This window comes from Loxodonta africana, chromosome 3 (genome assembly GCF_030014295.1).
Source record: "Loxodonta africana isolate mLoxAfr1 chromosome 3, mLoxAfr1.hap2, whole genome shotgun sequence".
Taxonomy (NCBI): Eukaryota; Metazoa; Chordata; class Mammalia; order Proboscidea; family Elephantidae; genus Loxodonta; species Loxodonta africana.
Genome location: NC_087344.1, coordinates 101783063 through 101800927, shown reverse-complemented (window position 1 = coordinate 101800927; position 17865 = coordinate 101783063). Strand labels below are relative to the sequence as shown.

Below are 17865 nucleotides of genomic sequence, written 5' to 3'. Positions count from 1 at the left end.
GAAGCTTTTTTTCATTGTAAAATCTCATTCTAATAATATTCTGTTTTTGTGTTTTAACTCTGTGTTAACATGTGTTTTTTTGATATATAATAATTAGCATATTTTGTTTGCCCATCTGTAGTATTGAAAGATTATGGATTCTCAAAGATAATAGCTCTTTTGGAGGAGGCAGTTAACAGGAAAGATACCCCTTTTTCCTAGTGGTATTCATTTTAAAAAGTAAAATTTTTTTATTGTGAGAATAACAAAAGTGTTGTGTGTTTTTAAGCCCAAATCTTAAAAACCTTTGGTTATATTAGTCTCTTTAGGTTTGAAGGTACCAGTTTGAACTGGTATACGATATCCATATAAAACTAAAAAAAAACCAAACCCAGTGCCGTCAAGTCGATTCCAACTCATAGCGACCCTATAGGACAGAGTAGAACTGCCCCATAGAGTTTCCAAGGAGCGCCTGGCGGATTTGAACTGCCGACCCTTGGGTTAGCACCTGTAGCACTTAACCACTACGCCACCAGGGTTTCCATGATATTCATATATTGTAGGACAAATAGAGGGATTTGCAGGTTCAACTTTTCTAAGATTTGAAAGCTCTCCTTAATACAGGTATAGACACAATAGGAATAGTAATAAATAATTACAAAATTATTGCAGAACACTTGTGGCTTGGTGAACAACAGCCTCAATATTAAATAGTCCTCATTCTTTTAAGCAGTTATCCAGACAGAAAAATGTTTGCAAGACCCAACCTGTAGTGAAGCAAGAAATATAAAAAATTAATCCGTTCTTTGTATTTTATACCTATATAAATCCTACTATTAATGTGTTTTTAAAATGTAAAGTTTAAGTTACTCAGATATAAAATAAAGTACACACAAAATATGAGCCTTATTAATCTAGCCATTTGGCAGTATAATTTTTTTTTAAAGAAAATATAATAATAGTGGTTCAGAATAAAAATGGGTATTTCTTGATCAATGTCTGAGTTATCTAGTGCTGCTGTAACAGAAATACCACAAGTGGATGGCTTCAACAATCAGAAATTTATTCTCTCACAGTCTAGGAAGTTACAAGTCCGAGGGTGCCAGCTCCAGGGGAAGGTTTTCTGTCTCTGTTGGTCCTGGGGGAAGTCCCTGTTGTAAGTTTTCCCTTGGTCTAGGAGCTTCTCAGTGCAGGGACCCTGGGTTCAAAGAATGCACTCCCTGTATTTTTTTTTTTTTTTTTTGGTGGCATGAGGTCCCTTCTCTCTGCTAGCTTCTCTCTCCTTTTATCTCTTGCAGGCCACACCTCAGGGAAACCTCTCCTTACATGGGATCTGGGCTATGACCTGAGTAAGGGTGTTGCATCCCACCCTAATCCTTTTTAACATAACCTAATCTTGCCTCATTAACCACAGGCAGAGATTAGGATTTATAAAACATAGGAAAATTACATCAGATCACAAAATGGAGGACAGCTACACAATACTGAGAATCATGGCCTAGCCTAGTTGACACACATGTTTGGGATACATAGTTCAATCCATGAGAATTAGTAACATTGTTTTGGGAACTTTAATTTTTTTTTTTTTTTTGAATCTGTAGCTGATTCTCTTTTCCACAATAAGAAGTTAGTAAATGGGGTCTGTACAAAGAGATTAATACTTTTTTATTAAAAAGAAAAAAAAAGTCTACTTTTAGTAGTTCACAAATCTCTACTTTTCAAAAACTAGTATTGATGCTCAAAACAATAAAACCCACAAGAATAATGGTTGGTGTTGGTTTTGATAGAGGCTGTATAGAATGTGTGCTGCTTTGTGTTATTCAAGTTGATTAGTGTTTGTTTACAAATAAGGTGGTTTCCTGTTGATGTAATTTTTTCCCTTCGGTAGTCAAATTGAGTGCGTATTTTATACGAGGTATTATATTAGCTGTGAGAATGAGACAGCCCTGACTTTAGTTGGCTCACAGAAGGTTAGGGGGAGACAGACAAATAAATATATAATAAATCATGTATGGGATATGTGCTATTCTGAGAATTAAGGGCAGGATGCTTCTCCAGCATCTAGGAATAACAGCGAATTCATCTTGGGGATATCAGAGAAAGTTTTCCAGAAGTGAGAACATCTAAGCTAAGTTTTAAAAGGTGATTGGGAGTTAGCAAGGAAAGAGCAGAGGGCAGAGGAGGAGTTCAGGCAGAGAATAGTGTAGTTTAAGTTCAGAGATGGATGAAGGAGACAGGAGAGGATGGCCCAGTGGAAGAGAACTTCAGGTAGTTTGTTTGACCCTACAGGGAAAAGGAAGTAGCAAGAGATGAGGCTAGGTTAGATGATGCTACATTAAGGAATTTGAATTTATACTGTCTAAATTTCTCGATAATAAAAATAATTGGAATAGGAGAAGCAAAAGTAGCAGCAGGGCTGTTGTTTATCAAATGCTTACCAGGTCCCATGCACTGTTCTTTACTTTCTCTCTTTTATATTAACTTTTATATTTGAAAAGTTAGAACAAGTATAAGATAACATTATTAGAAATGTCATCAGAGAAGTCATCCTTTACCTTAATTTGATAGAAATAGATAGACCATAGTTGACATCATAGGTTTGGAGTAAGACAGGATGTATATCACAGAAATGAGCTTAGACATTCAAGTTTTTGTTTGTTTTTTAACAGTTAACTGATCAGTTCCTTAAGTAGCTTTGCCGAGGTATACATGACATACATTAAAGTGCACATATTTGAAATTTGAAATGTAAAATTGAGCAGTAACCTGTTGACCCATTGCCGTCGAGTTGATTCCGACTCATAGAGACCCTATAGGAAAGAGTAGAACTCCCCAGTAGGGCTTCCAAGGAGTACCTGGTGGATTCGAACTGCTGACCTTTTGGTTAGCAGCCGTAGCACTTAACCACTTCGCCATCAGGGTTTTCAAAATTTAGATGTACAATATGTTTATGCCTGTGAAGCCATCACCACAATCAAGATAATCACCATACCCATCACTCTCAGAAGTTTCCTTCTAGCTCTTTGTGATCTTCCTCTCTGTCCTCCGCACTTCCTTTTTCTGAAGTACTGTCACTATAGAGTAGTTTGCAAGTTCCTTAAATTTTGAAATATTATCTTGGATCTGTTTTATAGTTTCTTTATTAAAAATATATACTCTAGAATCAGGTAGCATTAGCCAACATTCCAAACATACTATTCCTTATCTAATATTTTATCTTAATAGGAATCTCTAATGTTCATTTTTCTGAAGAACCCTCAAAAACAGGTTCATCAGCAGAATATCTAGATTGTAATGAACTCTTTATTTTTATCTTTGTTTTGGGTGTGATCACATTACTTTGCCAAAATATACTTCTGTGTCGTGGTTTTAAATGTCTGCGTAGTGTTCTATCCTATTGCTAGATGTACCTTAATTTTTCAAGGCAGTTCCTCCCCGTTGGACATGTAAATTGTTTTCGGTTTTTTTGTGTTCATCCAACAAATATTTATTAAATTCTTTCTGTCTGTCAGATACTGTTCAGGGCATCAACTTGAACAAGACAGATAAAGGCCCCTGCCTTTAGGAATTTACATTTCAGAGGAAGATAGAGTCAATGAACAAATGAATGAGACTTCCAGATTTACAGTGAGCACTATAAAGGAAATAGGGGAGATGTACTAGAGTAGCTGAGCTGTGGGGGGAGCAGCATGTTGCTTTAGATAGGCACATTAGGGACAACATCTCTGAAGAGGTAGTCTGAAAAATGAGGCGAGCTACGAGAAGAACATCCTTGAGAGAGGGCACAGCAGCCTCAAAGGCCCTCACATGGTTCCTTTTTCTTCACAGACCAAAAGTTAATTAGACCATTCTTAACATTGTTTTGATAAACAAATTGAAGGAAAGGATACTCATCGATGTTTCCAAATTTACACTAAAGTACTATGTGAAGGGGGATACATTTCGGAAATATATACAGGGAGTGGATAAAATCTCAGGAAAGTTTCCTTGGGTAACTATAATAAAATGAGCCTAATGAAAAACAAAACAAAACAAAAAACAAAGGAGTTATTGTATAACATAATGGATAAAATATGAATAAAAAGGTTCTTTAGGAAACGCAAAAGCTGAGAAAATCCATCCATTCATTCAACAAATATTGAACATCTGCTATGTGCCGGCCACTATTCAAAACACTTAGTACACAGCAGTAAATACAGCAGATAAAATTTTCTGCCCTCATGGGGCTTCCATCAGACAGGTAATAAATAAATGTAAAATGTTAGGTAGGTAATGGAGTCCCTGAGTAGTGCAAACAGTTAACATGTTCAACAGCTGACACAAAGGTTGGAGGTTTGAATCTACCCAGAGGCACCTCAGAAGAAAGGCCTGGCAATCTAATTCCAAAAAGTCAGCCATTGAAAACTCTGTGGACCACAGTTCTATCTGATACACATGGGGTTGCCATGAGTCAGGATCTGGTCAATGACAACTGGTCTTAGGATAGATAATAACTGTTTTGAAGAAAACTAAAAGCAAAACTTCATATCTGTATTTTAGTAATTATTCCCAACGTGTGCTATGCCAGTACTTATTATTCTGCTCTATATTTAATACTAAGAAGAGAAAAAATCATCTAATTGACCTACATATTTCAGTCTCATTTGTGTATTTCCAAGTTGTATGCAGGAGGTGATCTTATCTACTCTTTGTCATTTCAGCTGGCATCTGTTTGTAGTTGATACTCAGGGCTACCCTTTCACGAAGAATCTAGTTTTGTACCATTTCTTTATTTTAAGTGGGATTCTTGAAAGCATCTCAAGTTTAAATATAGAAGAGAGATTACTCATCCTTCTCCCCCCAAATCTGCCTATTCTAATTCCATCATCATGTTTTGGGGTTATATTTTTGCATAAGTCCTGGATTCTATGCTCTGTTATCCATTTTAGTATCTTAGGTCTTGGGTTAGCACCAAGGACAGAGGTGTGTATAGTACCCAGTACAGAATTGTTGATTTTGATTAAAGAGCTGAAAAACATGGGACGCTTTAGAAAAAAAGGTATACAATAAATTCAAGGTAATTGGGTTACTACTAAGATTTTATAATTTTACTGCAAAATCAGTGTTTTTCCCTGATTAATTTCCTGTGGGGATGACAATCTTTCTTTATTTGAACTTTCTACTGTAAATGTATGTTAAAATTGGATTCTTAGTGTATTAAGTCTTAAGTAAATAAATAAGGATATTAGCACTAAAAGATGTTCTCTAACTCTGGTGTGCTGAGATTTAAAGATTTCTTTCTTTAAGCCTTTTCTTTTAAAATTTGTAAGATTACATTGAGTTTTCCTTTTGTTTCCTAATATTTATTAAGTGAATTAGGAAGTTATTTTGTGATTTTTCTATATAGAAGTTTCTTTAAATTTTTATCATATTTTTAAATGAACATTTGATTTTTAAAAGTGTTAATTTTAAAATTTATATTAAAATTTTGTAGTAGATACAATGGTTTATTGGAAAACTGAAAGATTTTTGTTACTATTTGTAAGACTTTCCAAATTGTAAGTAACGTTATCTTCTTTTGTAGGTTTGTTAAAGTTTTGCACTGTAGGGTTTTGTGGAATTGGAAGCCTAATTGATTTCATTCTTATTTCAATGCAGGTAAGTTAGTAGTTTCTGTCTAGAAGGTGAACTAATTTTACTTTAATCTTCTCCTGGTGCATTTTAAATTTTAATTAGAAAGTAGATAGGAATGCACGTTTCACATTTTTATTCAGGTGCTAGATCTAACTGATCAAAGCCATGTTTTCAAGTAACATTCCCCAAACTGTGTTCTATCAATTTGTGGTTCTAAAAGACATAAGTTCCTAAAGAAGGATTCCATACACAAATATGATTTGTAAACATGAGTTCAACTGAATTAGAAAAGTTTTTTTACTGGATAAATACTCAGAACATTTATTATATGTATTACAAATTTCTAAGGATACTGTGGTTATATTATTTCCCAAACTTGTTTTTTTTCCTGATAATCACAGCCACTTTGTTGATTACTATGACAAGGTAGTGATGAGACTCTGATATACATCTAAGCATTGTTGTTAGGTGCCATGTGAGTTGATTTTGACTCATAGTGACCCCATGTGACAGAGTAAAACTGCCCCATGGGGTATTCTAGGCTGTAATTTTTACAGGAGCAGATCACCAGATCTCTCTCCCACGAAACCGCTAGGTGGGTTCAAACTACCAACCTTTCAGTTAGCAGCTGAGCACTTAACTGTTGTGCCACCACTGTTCCTTATATAAACATTATGGAGGCTGAAATAAAGTTTTCCTTTGTGCGGGACAGAAACCCTTTGTTAGTATTCTCTTGGTTGCAAACTACAGAAACTGAAATCCAACTAGCTTAAGCCAAAAAGAGAAAAAAGGAATGTGTGGGTTTTCTGTGGAAAATCTAGGAGTGGGGCTGGCCTTGGGCAAGACCAAATCTATTATCAGATGGTGTGTTCAGGACTCATCTCATATGAAGCTCTGCTGCTCTGTCTGCATCAGTCTCATTCTCCCCTGCTGCAGTGGATGTAGGGCAGGCACAGTTTGTGAAATGCTGTCCTAAGCATTTAAAAGTGTCATCAGATGTTTTCCATTTGATTATACTGAACTTCTGGTGGTTAACTCATGAGGATTCTTAAATTAGAGAAAGGGACGAATTTATTACTTCAAGTTGCAAAATAGTGTTTTCAGTGAGCATTTACAGAGCACCTAATGTCTTCAGGTTTGTCTGTATTCATTTAAATTGTCATCAGTTTTGCTCTGCTTTCCCATACTGCATTTCCACTCAGTTCTGTCTGCTTGATATTATCTGTATACTTTAAAAGAAAGTCAAAACTAGGATGATAAATGTGCAGGGTACCATACTGTGAGGAGGAGGCAGCATATGGGCCAATGAGATACCAGAATTAAACAAGGAAAATATTTAGTTTTAAAGTTGGAATTTTCCTGTCTTCATTCGCAAACATATGCCTAACTAAATACCCTGCCTTCTCTGTGGGACAGGCAAGCAGGCATGAAGAGGCTAAGGTACATATGCACATATGCTTAGAAATGGGTTTCTCACTTTAAATGAAGATACAAGGAATTTCATGTGTTACTGAGATTCTTCAAGTTAAGATATCAAGAATTCAGTATCCTGAATACAACCAAACGCTTCGAAGGCCAGAGTAGCAGGGACGGGGGTCTGGGGACCATGGTTTTAGGAGACATTTAGGTCAGTTGGCATGACAATGTACTAAAATGTTCTGCATCCCACTTTGGTGAGTGGTTTCTGGGGTCTTAAACGCTAGCAAGTGGCCATCTAAGATACAGCAATTGGTCTCAACCCACCTGTAACAAAGGAGAATGAAGAACACAAAAGACACAAGGTAAATATGAGCCCAGAAGACAGAAAGGGCCACATAAACCAGAGACTACATCAGCCTGAGATCAGAAGAACTGGATGGTGCCTGGCTGTCACCTATGACTGCCCTGACAGGGAACACAACAGAGAATTCCTGCTGGAGCAGGAGAACAGTGGGATGCAGACCTAAGATTCTTGTAAAAAGATCAGACTTAATGGTCTGACTGAGACTGGAGGGACCCTGGAGGTCATGGTCCTCGGACCCTCTGTTAGCCCAAAACTGGAACCATTCCCGAAGCCAACTCTACAGACAGGGATTGGACTGGACTATAAGACAGAAGATGATACTGCTGAGAAGTGAGTTTCTTGACTCAAGTAGACACATGAGACTATGTGGGCAGCTCCTGTCTGGAGGCAAGATGAAAAAGCAGAGGGGGACAGGAGCTGACTGAACGGACATGGGTAATACAGGGTAGAGAGGAGGAGTGTGCTGTCATGTTAGGGGGAGAGCAGCTAGGGTTACATAGCGAGGTGTGTATAATAAGTTTTTGTATAAGAGACTGACTTGATTTGTAAACTTTCACTTAAATCAAAATAAATTAAAAAAAGGATTCAGTATCTTTGAAACCCAGCCTTTTAGTTAATATCTTGAGGCTAGGTTCTTTTTTGGGGAGATATTTTAATTGCTTTGTAGCTTTATTTATATAAAATTATAGAACTGATTTGATTCAGTCACTGCCTTCTGGTACAAGAATGCCTGAACTTTTCAGAGCAGATAGTTCTTTTCTTAAAGGTCTCCTGGGATTGAGATTCTACCATGTTTTGAAATTATTGAGATAGAACGAACTAGAGTGTTTAAATCTCTGTAGTAAATTTTCCTAAATAAGCATTTTAGTAGGTATTGCTTGTCTTAGATTGCTTTCAAACTGGAGGAAAAATAGAAGTTTTCAAAAGTCACCAAATACGACATGTAGCCTTACCCTAATGTCATTTAATATACTTGGATTTGCATTTAAATATATTAAATGACATTAGGATGTTGATTATATCAGTTTTAGAGGTGAATTATTTTTTCAGAAAATCTAATGTTTCTACTATAAATATCACAAGCTATACTAATATTTATGTCCTGAATGTATATTTTTTAACTTCTCATAAACCCTGCATGTTTTATCCATCATCTTTTTTATGTATTCCTCTTTCCTTTCCCATTCTCTCAAGGCGGGTTTCCTCTTCTTTTTCTTCTGCTGCTTTTTTTTTTGCTACTGCTAGTACTGCTGCTGCTTCTTTTTCTCTTTTGCCATTAAGTATTACTTTCTGGTGACTTGCAATAGCAATGTATTCTGTTGGGCTGTGATGCCGGAAGCATATTGTACATGGGCTTGTGACCTGTAGAAACATACTTTGCTTCACAGTGTTTATAACAAAAATTCAAGAAAATCCTCTTGGAGAAAAAATAGATCTAATTACTTCATCTTTGGACCAAAACAATATAAAGTCTAATTGTGTACATTTCTAAAGTACTTAATATATGTTGTTGTTTTATATGAAAATACTTTCATGAATTTTATCTATTTGCTAATAAACTTTGAAAGTTTCCTCTGTTGCTTTGTACTTAAAAGTATATGATACAACATAAAAAAGTGATTATAAAAAGAAAAATATATGAAAATAACATGAATGATGAATGGTAAGAAACAAAACTTAGAATTAATTCAGTTCTTCCGTGCATTCAAAAAAATCTAAGCCAATGATACATGTGTAGCATATAGTCTCTTTCAACTGTTTATATCTATGGTATATAACTCATATATGTAGTTATCATATGGTAGTTCTGAAGATTTTATAACACTCATTCTTTTGTGCTAGTACAATTTTATGTACATCATGGACAGATTAGACCATGTAAGTTCCTTTTTTATCAGAAAAATATTTAAGAGTATTTTGAATTCCTTTAAACCTCCTTCCTCGGTCATACAATCTGAACATTTTTAATTGTACCGAAACCTATGATGTGTAATCTGCATAACAAAAAGAAAAGAAAGTTTCTTCTGTTAAGTGGAGATAAGACAACTACAAACCAGAAAGATGAGGATGCACAGTGGGACAACAGACATATGAGTTGGAATGTAGAAAGTTGACAGAAGGAAGTATGTTGGATTTTTCATTTGTTTACATAGATTCTGTGCACCATGAAGGTATTACTTTCTTTTTCATTCCTATTAAATTTACAGAGTGGATTTCCTTAAAGGACTAATAACTATATAAGCAGCAGAAATTTACAAAAGCTGCACAACCTCCAAGACATTTAGGAATATTATTATTAGTACATTTATCAAATTTATAAAATGTCTCATTTATGTTGCCACTTTTTAGATGCCATTCATTTTAGCACTGTTATGTACTGTTTTTTAATTATTTTTTAACTTTTGCATACATGGGCTTGACTTGCCAGACATAAATGTCTTGAGGAAAAAGAGATTTTTATTAATCCCCTATGACACCAGTAATGTGCTAAAAGAGCATCCCTTCAAAAATTTTTGCTGAGTTGAACTGAATATAGTATACCTTGTAAAAAATGTGGCTGTGTGCCAATTAAGGGAAGAGGAGAGGCTAAAAATGATAGTTTTTGAAAAATCATCACTTTTATTTAGGACCTCAGATGAAGTTCTAAATTTTACAGGGTCACTTGAGAGGTAATGAATAAAAATGCAAGTTGGTTGCTAAATTACATATTAAAAAAAAACCAAAACTCATTGCCATCGAGCCAATTCTAACCCTATAGAACAGAGTAGAACTGCTCCATACATAGGGTTTCCAAGAAGCGGCTGGTGGGTTTGAACTGCCAGCCTTTTTTGTCAGTAGCCATAGCTCGTAACAACTGGAACACCAGGACTCCAGTTGTAGGAGGAAAACCCACTGCTGTTGAGTTGATTCTGACTCATAGTGACCCCATAGGGTTTCTAGGGCTGTAAATCTCTGCAGAACCCAACTGCCACATCTTCCTCCCGTGGAGCCACTGGTGGTTTCCAACCACCAACCTTTCGGTTAGCAGTCCAGTGCTTTAACCACTGGGGCACCAGGGCGCCTTCATGTAGGATTGCAATATATAAAAACTAGTGAACGTTTTATAGATATCAAACCTTTCAAAGACCAATTGCTAGAAAAGAATATCACGTTTGGTAAAATAGAGGGTCAGTAAAAAAGAGAGGAACTCAATGAAGTAGATTGACACTGTGGCTGTAACAGTGGACTCAAACATACCAAATGATTGTGAGGATGGTACAGGACCAGGCAATGTTTCGTTCTGTTACACATAAGGTTGCTATGAATTGGAGCAGACTGGCAGCAACTACCTTCATTTATTTGATCCTGGTGTGATTTATCAGTGAATAAACAACCTGGAAAACCGAAGTAGCTGCTAATTTGGGTAGCCTCTGCTCTGTCATGTCACCTTAATTGGTAGACTTCACTTAGTTCACTTACCCTGTGGGCAGATGGTTATTTTGTGAATTAAAGAAATTTGTAAAACAGTAATTATCTTAATCTGGCTCTGAGATTAATCCCAAACTATATTTTCCTCAGAAGACTTAAAGGTGAATCTTAGTAATTTCTTTAGGATTGAGGTTTATATTGGTCTTTTAAGGTTAATACTAACCAATCTTTAAATCAAATGAAGTCAGAGGCTCTGAACGCATAACTTTTTGCACTGTGTAGGAATTTTGATGCTTAATTAAAGTGTGACCAATCAGGAGGTTTTAATAGCCTCATCTTAAAATTAACCACTCACAAAAGTCAACTATGGACACAAAAACGTGATATGACTTTTAAGAGACTGTAAGTGCTAAATTTACTTCTTTGGGGATATTGGGATGAACAGAGGTTACATTACCAACCAACCACTGCCGTCAAGTCGGTTCTGACTCATAGCAACCCTAAAGGACAGAGTAGAACTGCCCCATAGAGTTTCCAAGGAGTGCCTGGTGGATTCAAACTGTCGACCTTTGCTTAGCAGCCATAGGTCTTAACCACTACGCCACCAGGGTTTCCCAGGTTGCGTTGTTATCCTCTAATTACAGAAAGCTGAGTCATTTTACTTTTGTCACAAGGTTAGGTAGGTCTTCAGGAAATGATTTAATCTTGCCAGTGTTAATATTTGCATTCTTTAGATGAAGAAACTCAGAAGTGGATTAGATAGAAAAAGGTGCATGGATAGAGTTGTATAAGGTGTTCTTATTTTTTCTTTTTACTCCTTGATTCGCTCATTACATTTTAAATTTATAAAATGCTTACTGAGTTACCTATTAGTGTGATTTCAAAGATAATGCAGAGCCATTAATGAGGGCTTATATCTATTGCTGAATTTTAGGTGTTAAAGTACTTACTGGGAACCACTTGTTTTTCTTTTAGTTCTATTAGAATACTTCTTAAATATGTATAAACAAAAATACACTTTACAGTAACAAAGTCAAAATAAGCCTATGAATTATAGACAAAACCACAACATTAATAAAATTCACTAAGGTAACACTTTTATATAAAGCTTATAGGAGGGATTATCTTCATGACCTTGAATGGATCAAGGCTTAAAGAAGATTCCAAAAGCGTAAACTATAAAGTAAAAAAAAATCAATGGATTTGACTACATTGAAATTTTTAAATTTTGTTTTAAAAGGATAAATAGACAAAATTAAGAGTTAACAGACTGAGTAAAAAGACACTAGAAACATTAAAAAACAGCGGGAGTTGATATCTAGAATATACAAGTAATTCCTGCAAATCAACAAGAAAATTGTGTTGTTGTTCTTATTAGGTGCCATCTAGTTGGTTCCGGCTCATAGCAACTCTGTGTACAACAGAACGAAACACTGCTGGTCCTGCGCCATCCTCACAATTGTTGCTGTGTTTGAGCCCATTGTTGCAGCCACCATGTCAACCCATCTCATTTAGGGTCTGCCCCTTTTTTGCTGACCCTCTGCTTAACCAAGCATGATGTCCTTCTCCAGGGACTGGTTGCTCCTGGTAACATGTCCAAAGTATATGAGACAAAGCCTTGCCATTCTCGCTTCTAAGAAGCATTCTGGCTGTACTTCTTCCAAGGCAGAAAATTGTAGGCGGCCTAATAGTTAAATGGGCAAAGCAAACCAATAGGTTATCCAGATAAGTAATAAATAAATTAAAAGGTACTCTGGACATTTACCCCAGAAAAATCATGGTCCTGTCTATAAGAGGACATGTACAAAGATGGTAGCAGTTAGTTGGAATCAACCTAGACGTATACTAGGGTAATTGATACATCCTCTGTAACACTAGGCAGCAATTAGAAGTACTTAACCTAGATATACATACAGCGACATGGAAACATCTTAAAATACAGTGTGATGTGAAAATAGTTTACAGCTGAACAAGATCTATAACACTATTCATATAAATTAAAAATAATTTTTTAAACAATTTACATGTTTTAAAAATATATATATATATATATCCAAGTCATATACCAAATTAAGTATATGCCCATTATTTTTGTGGATACCTATTGGGGACCAAGGATAAAGGACAGAAAAACAACAGTAAATTTGGTGACCACTTAACATTCTTGATTTTAATATGTGTTTTTGTCTGTTTTCTGATTTACTCTTCTTGCTATAAACAAGTCAAGATTTTTTTTTTTTTTGCATTCAGACTGCGAATACGGTTTCATGATGCAAACAATCAGGAATGACATGAAAGAAGAAACTGAATGCCACTCAGTCCCTCCAAACCACCATCCCATAGGAGGGTATGGTAGGCCAAAAATTATCCCCCAAAAGATATCCACATTAAACCCCTGGAACCTGTGAAAATTAGTTTATTTGGAAAAATGGTTTTTTGTAGATGTGATTAAGAATCTTGAAATGTGATCATCCTGGATCATCCAAGTGGGCCCTAAATTCAATGACATGTGCCTTTATAAAACAGACAGAGAAGGCAGTTGTGAAGATGGAGGCAGAGACTGGAGTAATGGGACCGCAAGCCAAAATATTTCTTTGAGTCTAACGCTTTATCACCCTGAGCAATTTGGTCATCTTCGGGGCAGCTCTTCAAATCATTTTAGAAGAGAATAGCAAACAGTGTTGTGCGTTGGTGGTCTGACAGTGGTGTGTAGGAAACACTGGACAAGTGCATTGTCAGGAGTTTTTGCTTACAAGTAACAAAAACTGCAACTTAAGTTGGCTTTAGTAATATGGTAGTTCATTATATCATATCGGAATAATCTGGAGCTAGGGTAGTTCTATGATTTGTTAACTTCGGGCTAAAGGAGATAATGAAGAACCCTTTCTCCCTCCCTTTCTCCTTCCCTCCCTCCCTTACCATTTTCAAGTCCTTAGCTTAGCATCACTTCTTTAATAGTGACTTTCAGAGGCAGAAAAAGATCTGGTTTCCTTTCAAACATATCATAAGAGTAAACAAGTCCCCTAATAAACTTTTCTCATAGCTGATTGGCCAAAATTCTATTATGAGTAGACCTAAACAAATTCTGGGAAAGGGGAATGGAATTACCATTACAGAACTTGTTGAGAAACCAGAATTATATAGTTAGAGGGGAAAAGAAATATTGTAATAAGATTGCTAATTTAAATACAAAACTGAATCGTGTATTACCAGGCAGTTAGACCCTAACCTTTGGGTCTGTCTTCTCTACAATACAGGAAAATTAAAAGCCCCTTATCGTTTTTCTAAGTTAACTCCTAACTTGACATAATTGTAAAACGCCTACGTTCTAACCAGTTATTAAACAGTTACGTTTCCTGAGTCAGGTGATCTTATAAGAAATGCTCAAGCATGATATTAAAAGATCATCTAATCATATACTTTTCTTATTTCCAACTTCTGGAATTTTTCTCATCAGAAATAAAGAGATGGTGTGGGAAGAAAAAAATAATAGGACGAAAGGCCCAGGTCTAGTCTATACACATATGTCAAATTAGGGAACTTTTTACCATACTATTTGTCCTATTACTGCTGGATGGACTTAACCTTTTCTTTGTTTCCTCCATATAGTCTCAAAATATGTAATTTCTAGCCATCAATCTTTTTCTTGGTCTTTATGCTCATTGTAGTTTCCTTTGTGATCTTGGCCACTAAAAAGGTAAATAAATATTCATAAACCTCAAATCAATTTCATCTTTAGAAAATAAGTCAAAGTACTTGACAGCACCCAGTGTCGTGTCTGGCACATAGTGCTTTATAGGTATTATTCGAGTATTTAACATTTGTAGTTCACTAGAATAAGCTCTCTGATGGCCTAGATTGTATAATGCCTAGTACAGTGCCTGGACTATTGTAGAAATTAAATATTTGTTGGATAGTTTTTAAAATAAAATTCATTTTCTAAATCAGGAATGCTCTGAAACACTACTCTTCACACTCTTGATTACATCACCCCTAATATATATATTTTTTAAAGCCTATATATTTTATACCTTCTATACATTTTTAAATTGACATTTGTTTTCTGTCATAAGTTTAAATAGTTGAAAGAATGTAATTCTGGTTTGCCAATATTGACGTATTTAACTAAAACTGTTGCATCAGTTTTTAAATGTATCCAAAAGAATATAAATATTGTAAATACTAGTAAATATTGTAGCATTTTAAATAGTATCCACTTAAAAGGATGTGAATGAAAACTTTAATCATTATAAATTTTACATTGTTTATTTTTCTCCTTGAAGTTTTATTTCTATTCCCCTTCTCCCACAGATTTTATCCTAATGTAATATATTTTTATGCTTGAAAATCTTCTACTGAGCATCTTATTCATTAAAATTAAAATATTAAAAAAATTTCTGATTTCTGAATTAAATTATCATAATGATACACAATTGATCAAAACAGCATAAATGTTAAAATTTTCAGCAAATTATTTTTAAACAAAAATAAGTAAGATGTTATTGAGAATGAATCTTTTAAACAAGATGTGGAGGGAGCATACTTTTTGAGCCATTATTAAAGGAGATTTCCTAAAGCCAGTGTTTTGAATTATCCCTTTGTTTGGGACTTCAGAAGTTTTTACACCTCAGGGCAATGTTCCATCATAAAACTCAAGATATTGTTTGATGGCAGATGTGTTTTACCTTTTCAATTTGGAGAAAGGACCACGGTGAAGGTGAAGTGGGAAGACAAATTAGCAGGATGCCTCCACCATGTAAATTTGATGTCAGGAAAACCAAATTTACAAAGAGTGTTACTGGGAATTAAGGATCTCAAAACTGATTTCCTTAAAATTCTCTAGGCTAACATAACCTTGATAAATCTTTGTTCACCCCATGGCTACAGTTTAAAGATTGCTTCCTTAAAGGTAGTTTGTAGAGATCATGTTAACTGGGCTGTCACAAATGTGATTAAGTGAGTAAGTTATTGTAGTGAACTTTTTTTTTTTTTCCTGTCTCTTCCTTTTCCATTCCACATGGTTCTGGTAGGGCTTTCCACCCTATTACTCCATCTCCCACAAGGACAGATGGATACATTAACCAAGCCTGGCCAATCATATCAACCCTATTTCCTTAGATACAGTAATTTGCCCAGCAATAGGCATAAAAACCAAGCAAATCAGTCAGAGTCCTTCCCTGGAATTGGTGAATAAACAATGGTTACGAAAATTTTGCTTTCTTTCTCCTGGGGACTGCTAAGCTTGGAAGATGGGAATCTGGAGTTGTTCACAACCATCGTCATGATACCAGTGGAGAGTGCGTATCTGCAGAATTAAGACAAACAGAGCTAAGGAAAAAGGTCAGACCAAGGGCCTCATGGGGCAGCCTTTCAGCCCGTGAGGCGTTGGTTTCTGCAGTTCTTCTTTTGATCCTGTGAGCTATGCCAGCATCCTCTCCAGCTACAGGACCCACTAAATTACTTTTTTTTTCCTTAAATTGGTTTGAGTTGGATTTTTATTGCTACTGAAATAATGTAGTTAACAGCTAAGAAAGGTAGACTCAAAGTATTGGGAATATACCATCTTTTATGAAATGAGTAATTTTGAAATTTTTCTGTTCTAGATTGTTGGACCTTCAGATGGAAGTAGTTACATTATAGATTACTATGGAACCAGACTTACAAGATTGAGTATTACTAATGAAACATTTAGAAAAACACAGTTGTATCCCTAAATATTTTTTAAAAAAGTAAGTGATATTTATATCCAATCTTATTTTTGCATGTTATTCTGTATAAAATTATAAGAATTTTAGAACTATAGGAAATTTTAAGAGATTATTTAGTGTAAATCTCTGATTTTGCTTGTCAGGAAACTTGGGTCTACATATGCCTAAGAAAGATCTCTAATCCTTTGAAAGGTGTTTTTATGTCTGCTTATTGCTCCTGCCATTCTCAATTCAGAATCTCTTTCTTTGCAGTGAATATGGTTATAGGACAAAGTTCACAAGAAAAAAATAACACCAAAAGAATATTCTGTATTATTATGATGGTTACGATGAAAGTATATGTTGTAGGTAGTTCAATACAGCAGATACTTTTTGCTGTCCCTCTCTCCTAGAGTCAGTATGATCTTTAAGCCATGCTTTTTCTTCTCTTCTCCTTTTCTAACCTGAAAGTCGATAGAGTCCAAACCCTGAACTACCTGTACTTGTTCTAACCTGAAGTTTGGCCGTGCTTTTAAGAATTCTTGATGTACCTTAGCTTTAAATAGGTAATGAGCATGGATAAGTCAAAGATACCATCAGTCTTCCCAAATCAACTCCCTGGTTGACTAGGACTCTGCCACTATAGTACAACCTACTAAAGCTGGAACCTGTGTAAGGCAGAAACTTGTCAGAGAAAGAAAACTCAAATATTTTCCACTAAAACAAGCAGTAGAAAAATGATAAGACCGCACACTGTTAAAGGCAGAAAACTTGTGAGACTCAGAAAAACAAGGCACTCCTGTCGAGCTCCAGCACTCACAGGTTTCACTGTACAAGCATTTTATTTTCATTACTTTATTCTAATAATCTCCAATAATGCTAGATTTTTCTTAGAAAGAATTTTGGTGAGCTGTCAGGAAAACAATTTCTTGATATAATCATTCTTTATAGTAGAGAAGTGTTATATAACATGTTTAGATATTGAGTGCAGAGTACTTCTTAGGTGAAAGTTCAACTGGAACTAACCTACCAGATTTTGGAGCGAGGAAGAGAGAGAGAGACAGGCTAGATGTCTTGGGCACCATCATGTTGTTGTCTGCTGTCCGTTGACTTGATTCGGACACATACCACTACCAAAACCAAACCCAGTGCCGTCGAGCAATTCCGACTCATAGCAACCCTATAGGACAGAGTAGAACTGCCCCATAGAGTTTCCAAGGAGCATCTGGTGGATTCGAACTGCCGACCCTTTGGTTAGCAGCCGTAGCACTTAACTACCGTGCCACCAGGGTTTCCGATTCCGATTCATATATGACAGTAGAGCTGCCCCATAGAGTTTTCTAGGCTGGGAGCAGATCTCCAGGTCTTTTCTCCTGCAGAGCAGCTGGTGGGTTT

General features: G+C 35.7%; 1 protein-coding gene across 13 annotated transcripts in view; it reads left to right on the top strand.

Annotated features, from left to right (window-relative positions):
* The window catches only part of TM2D1 (TM2 domain containing 1), an 82534-nt gene that overhangs the window by 43067 nt on the left and 21602 nt on the right, over positions 1-17865 (top strand). For 8 of the 13 annotated variants that reach the window (XR_010321402.1, XM_064282057.1, XM_064282059.1 and 5 more), the window contains 3 exons: positions 5543-5616; positions 16025-16123; positions 16387-16512. Coding sequence is in view for 11 of the 13 variants with exons in the window: in XM_064282057.1 (XP_064138127.1) it covers positions 5543-5616; positions 16025-16123; positions 16387-16497 (284 nt within the window). In the remaining 2 variants the exon portion in view is untranslated. Of the gene's footprint in view, positions 1-5542; positions 5617-13033; positions 13136-16024; positions 16124-16386; positions 16513-17865 lie in introns of those variants that run through there. The other 5 variants (XM_064282063.1, XM_064282064.1, XR_010321404.1 and 2 more) reach the window with 4 other exon arrangements.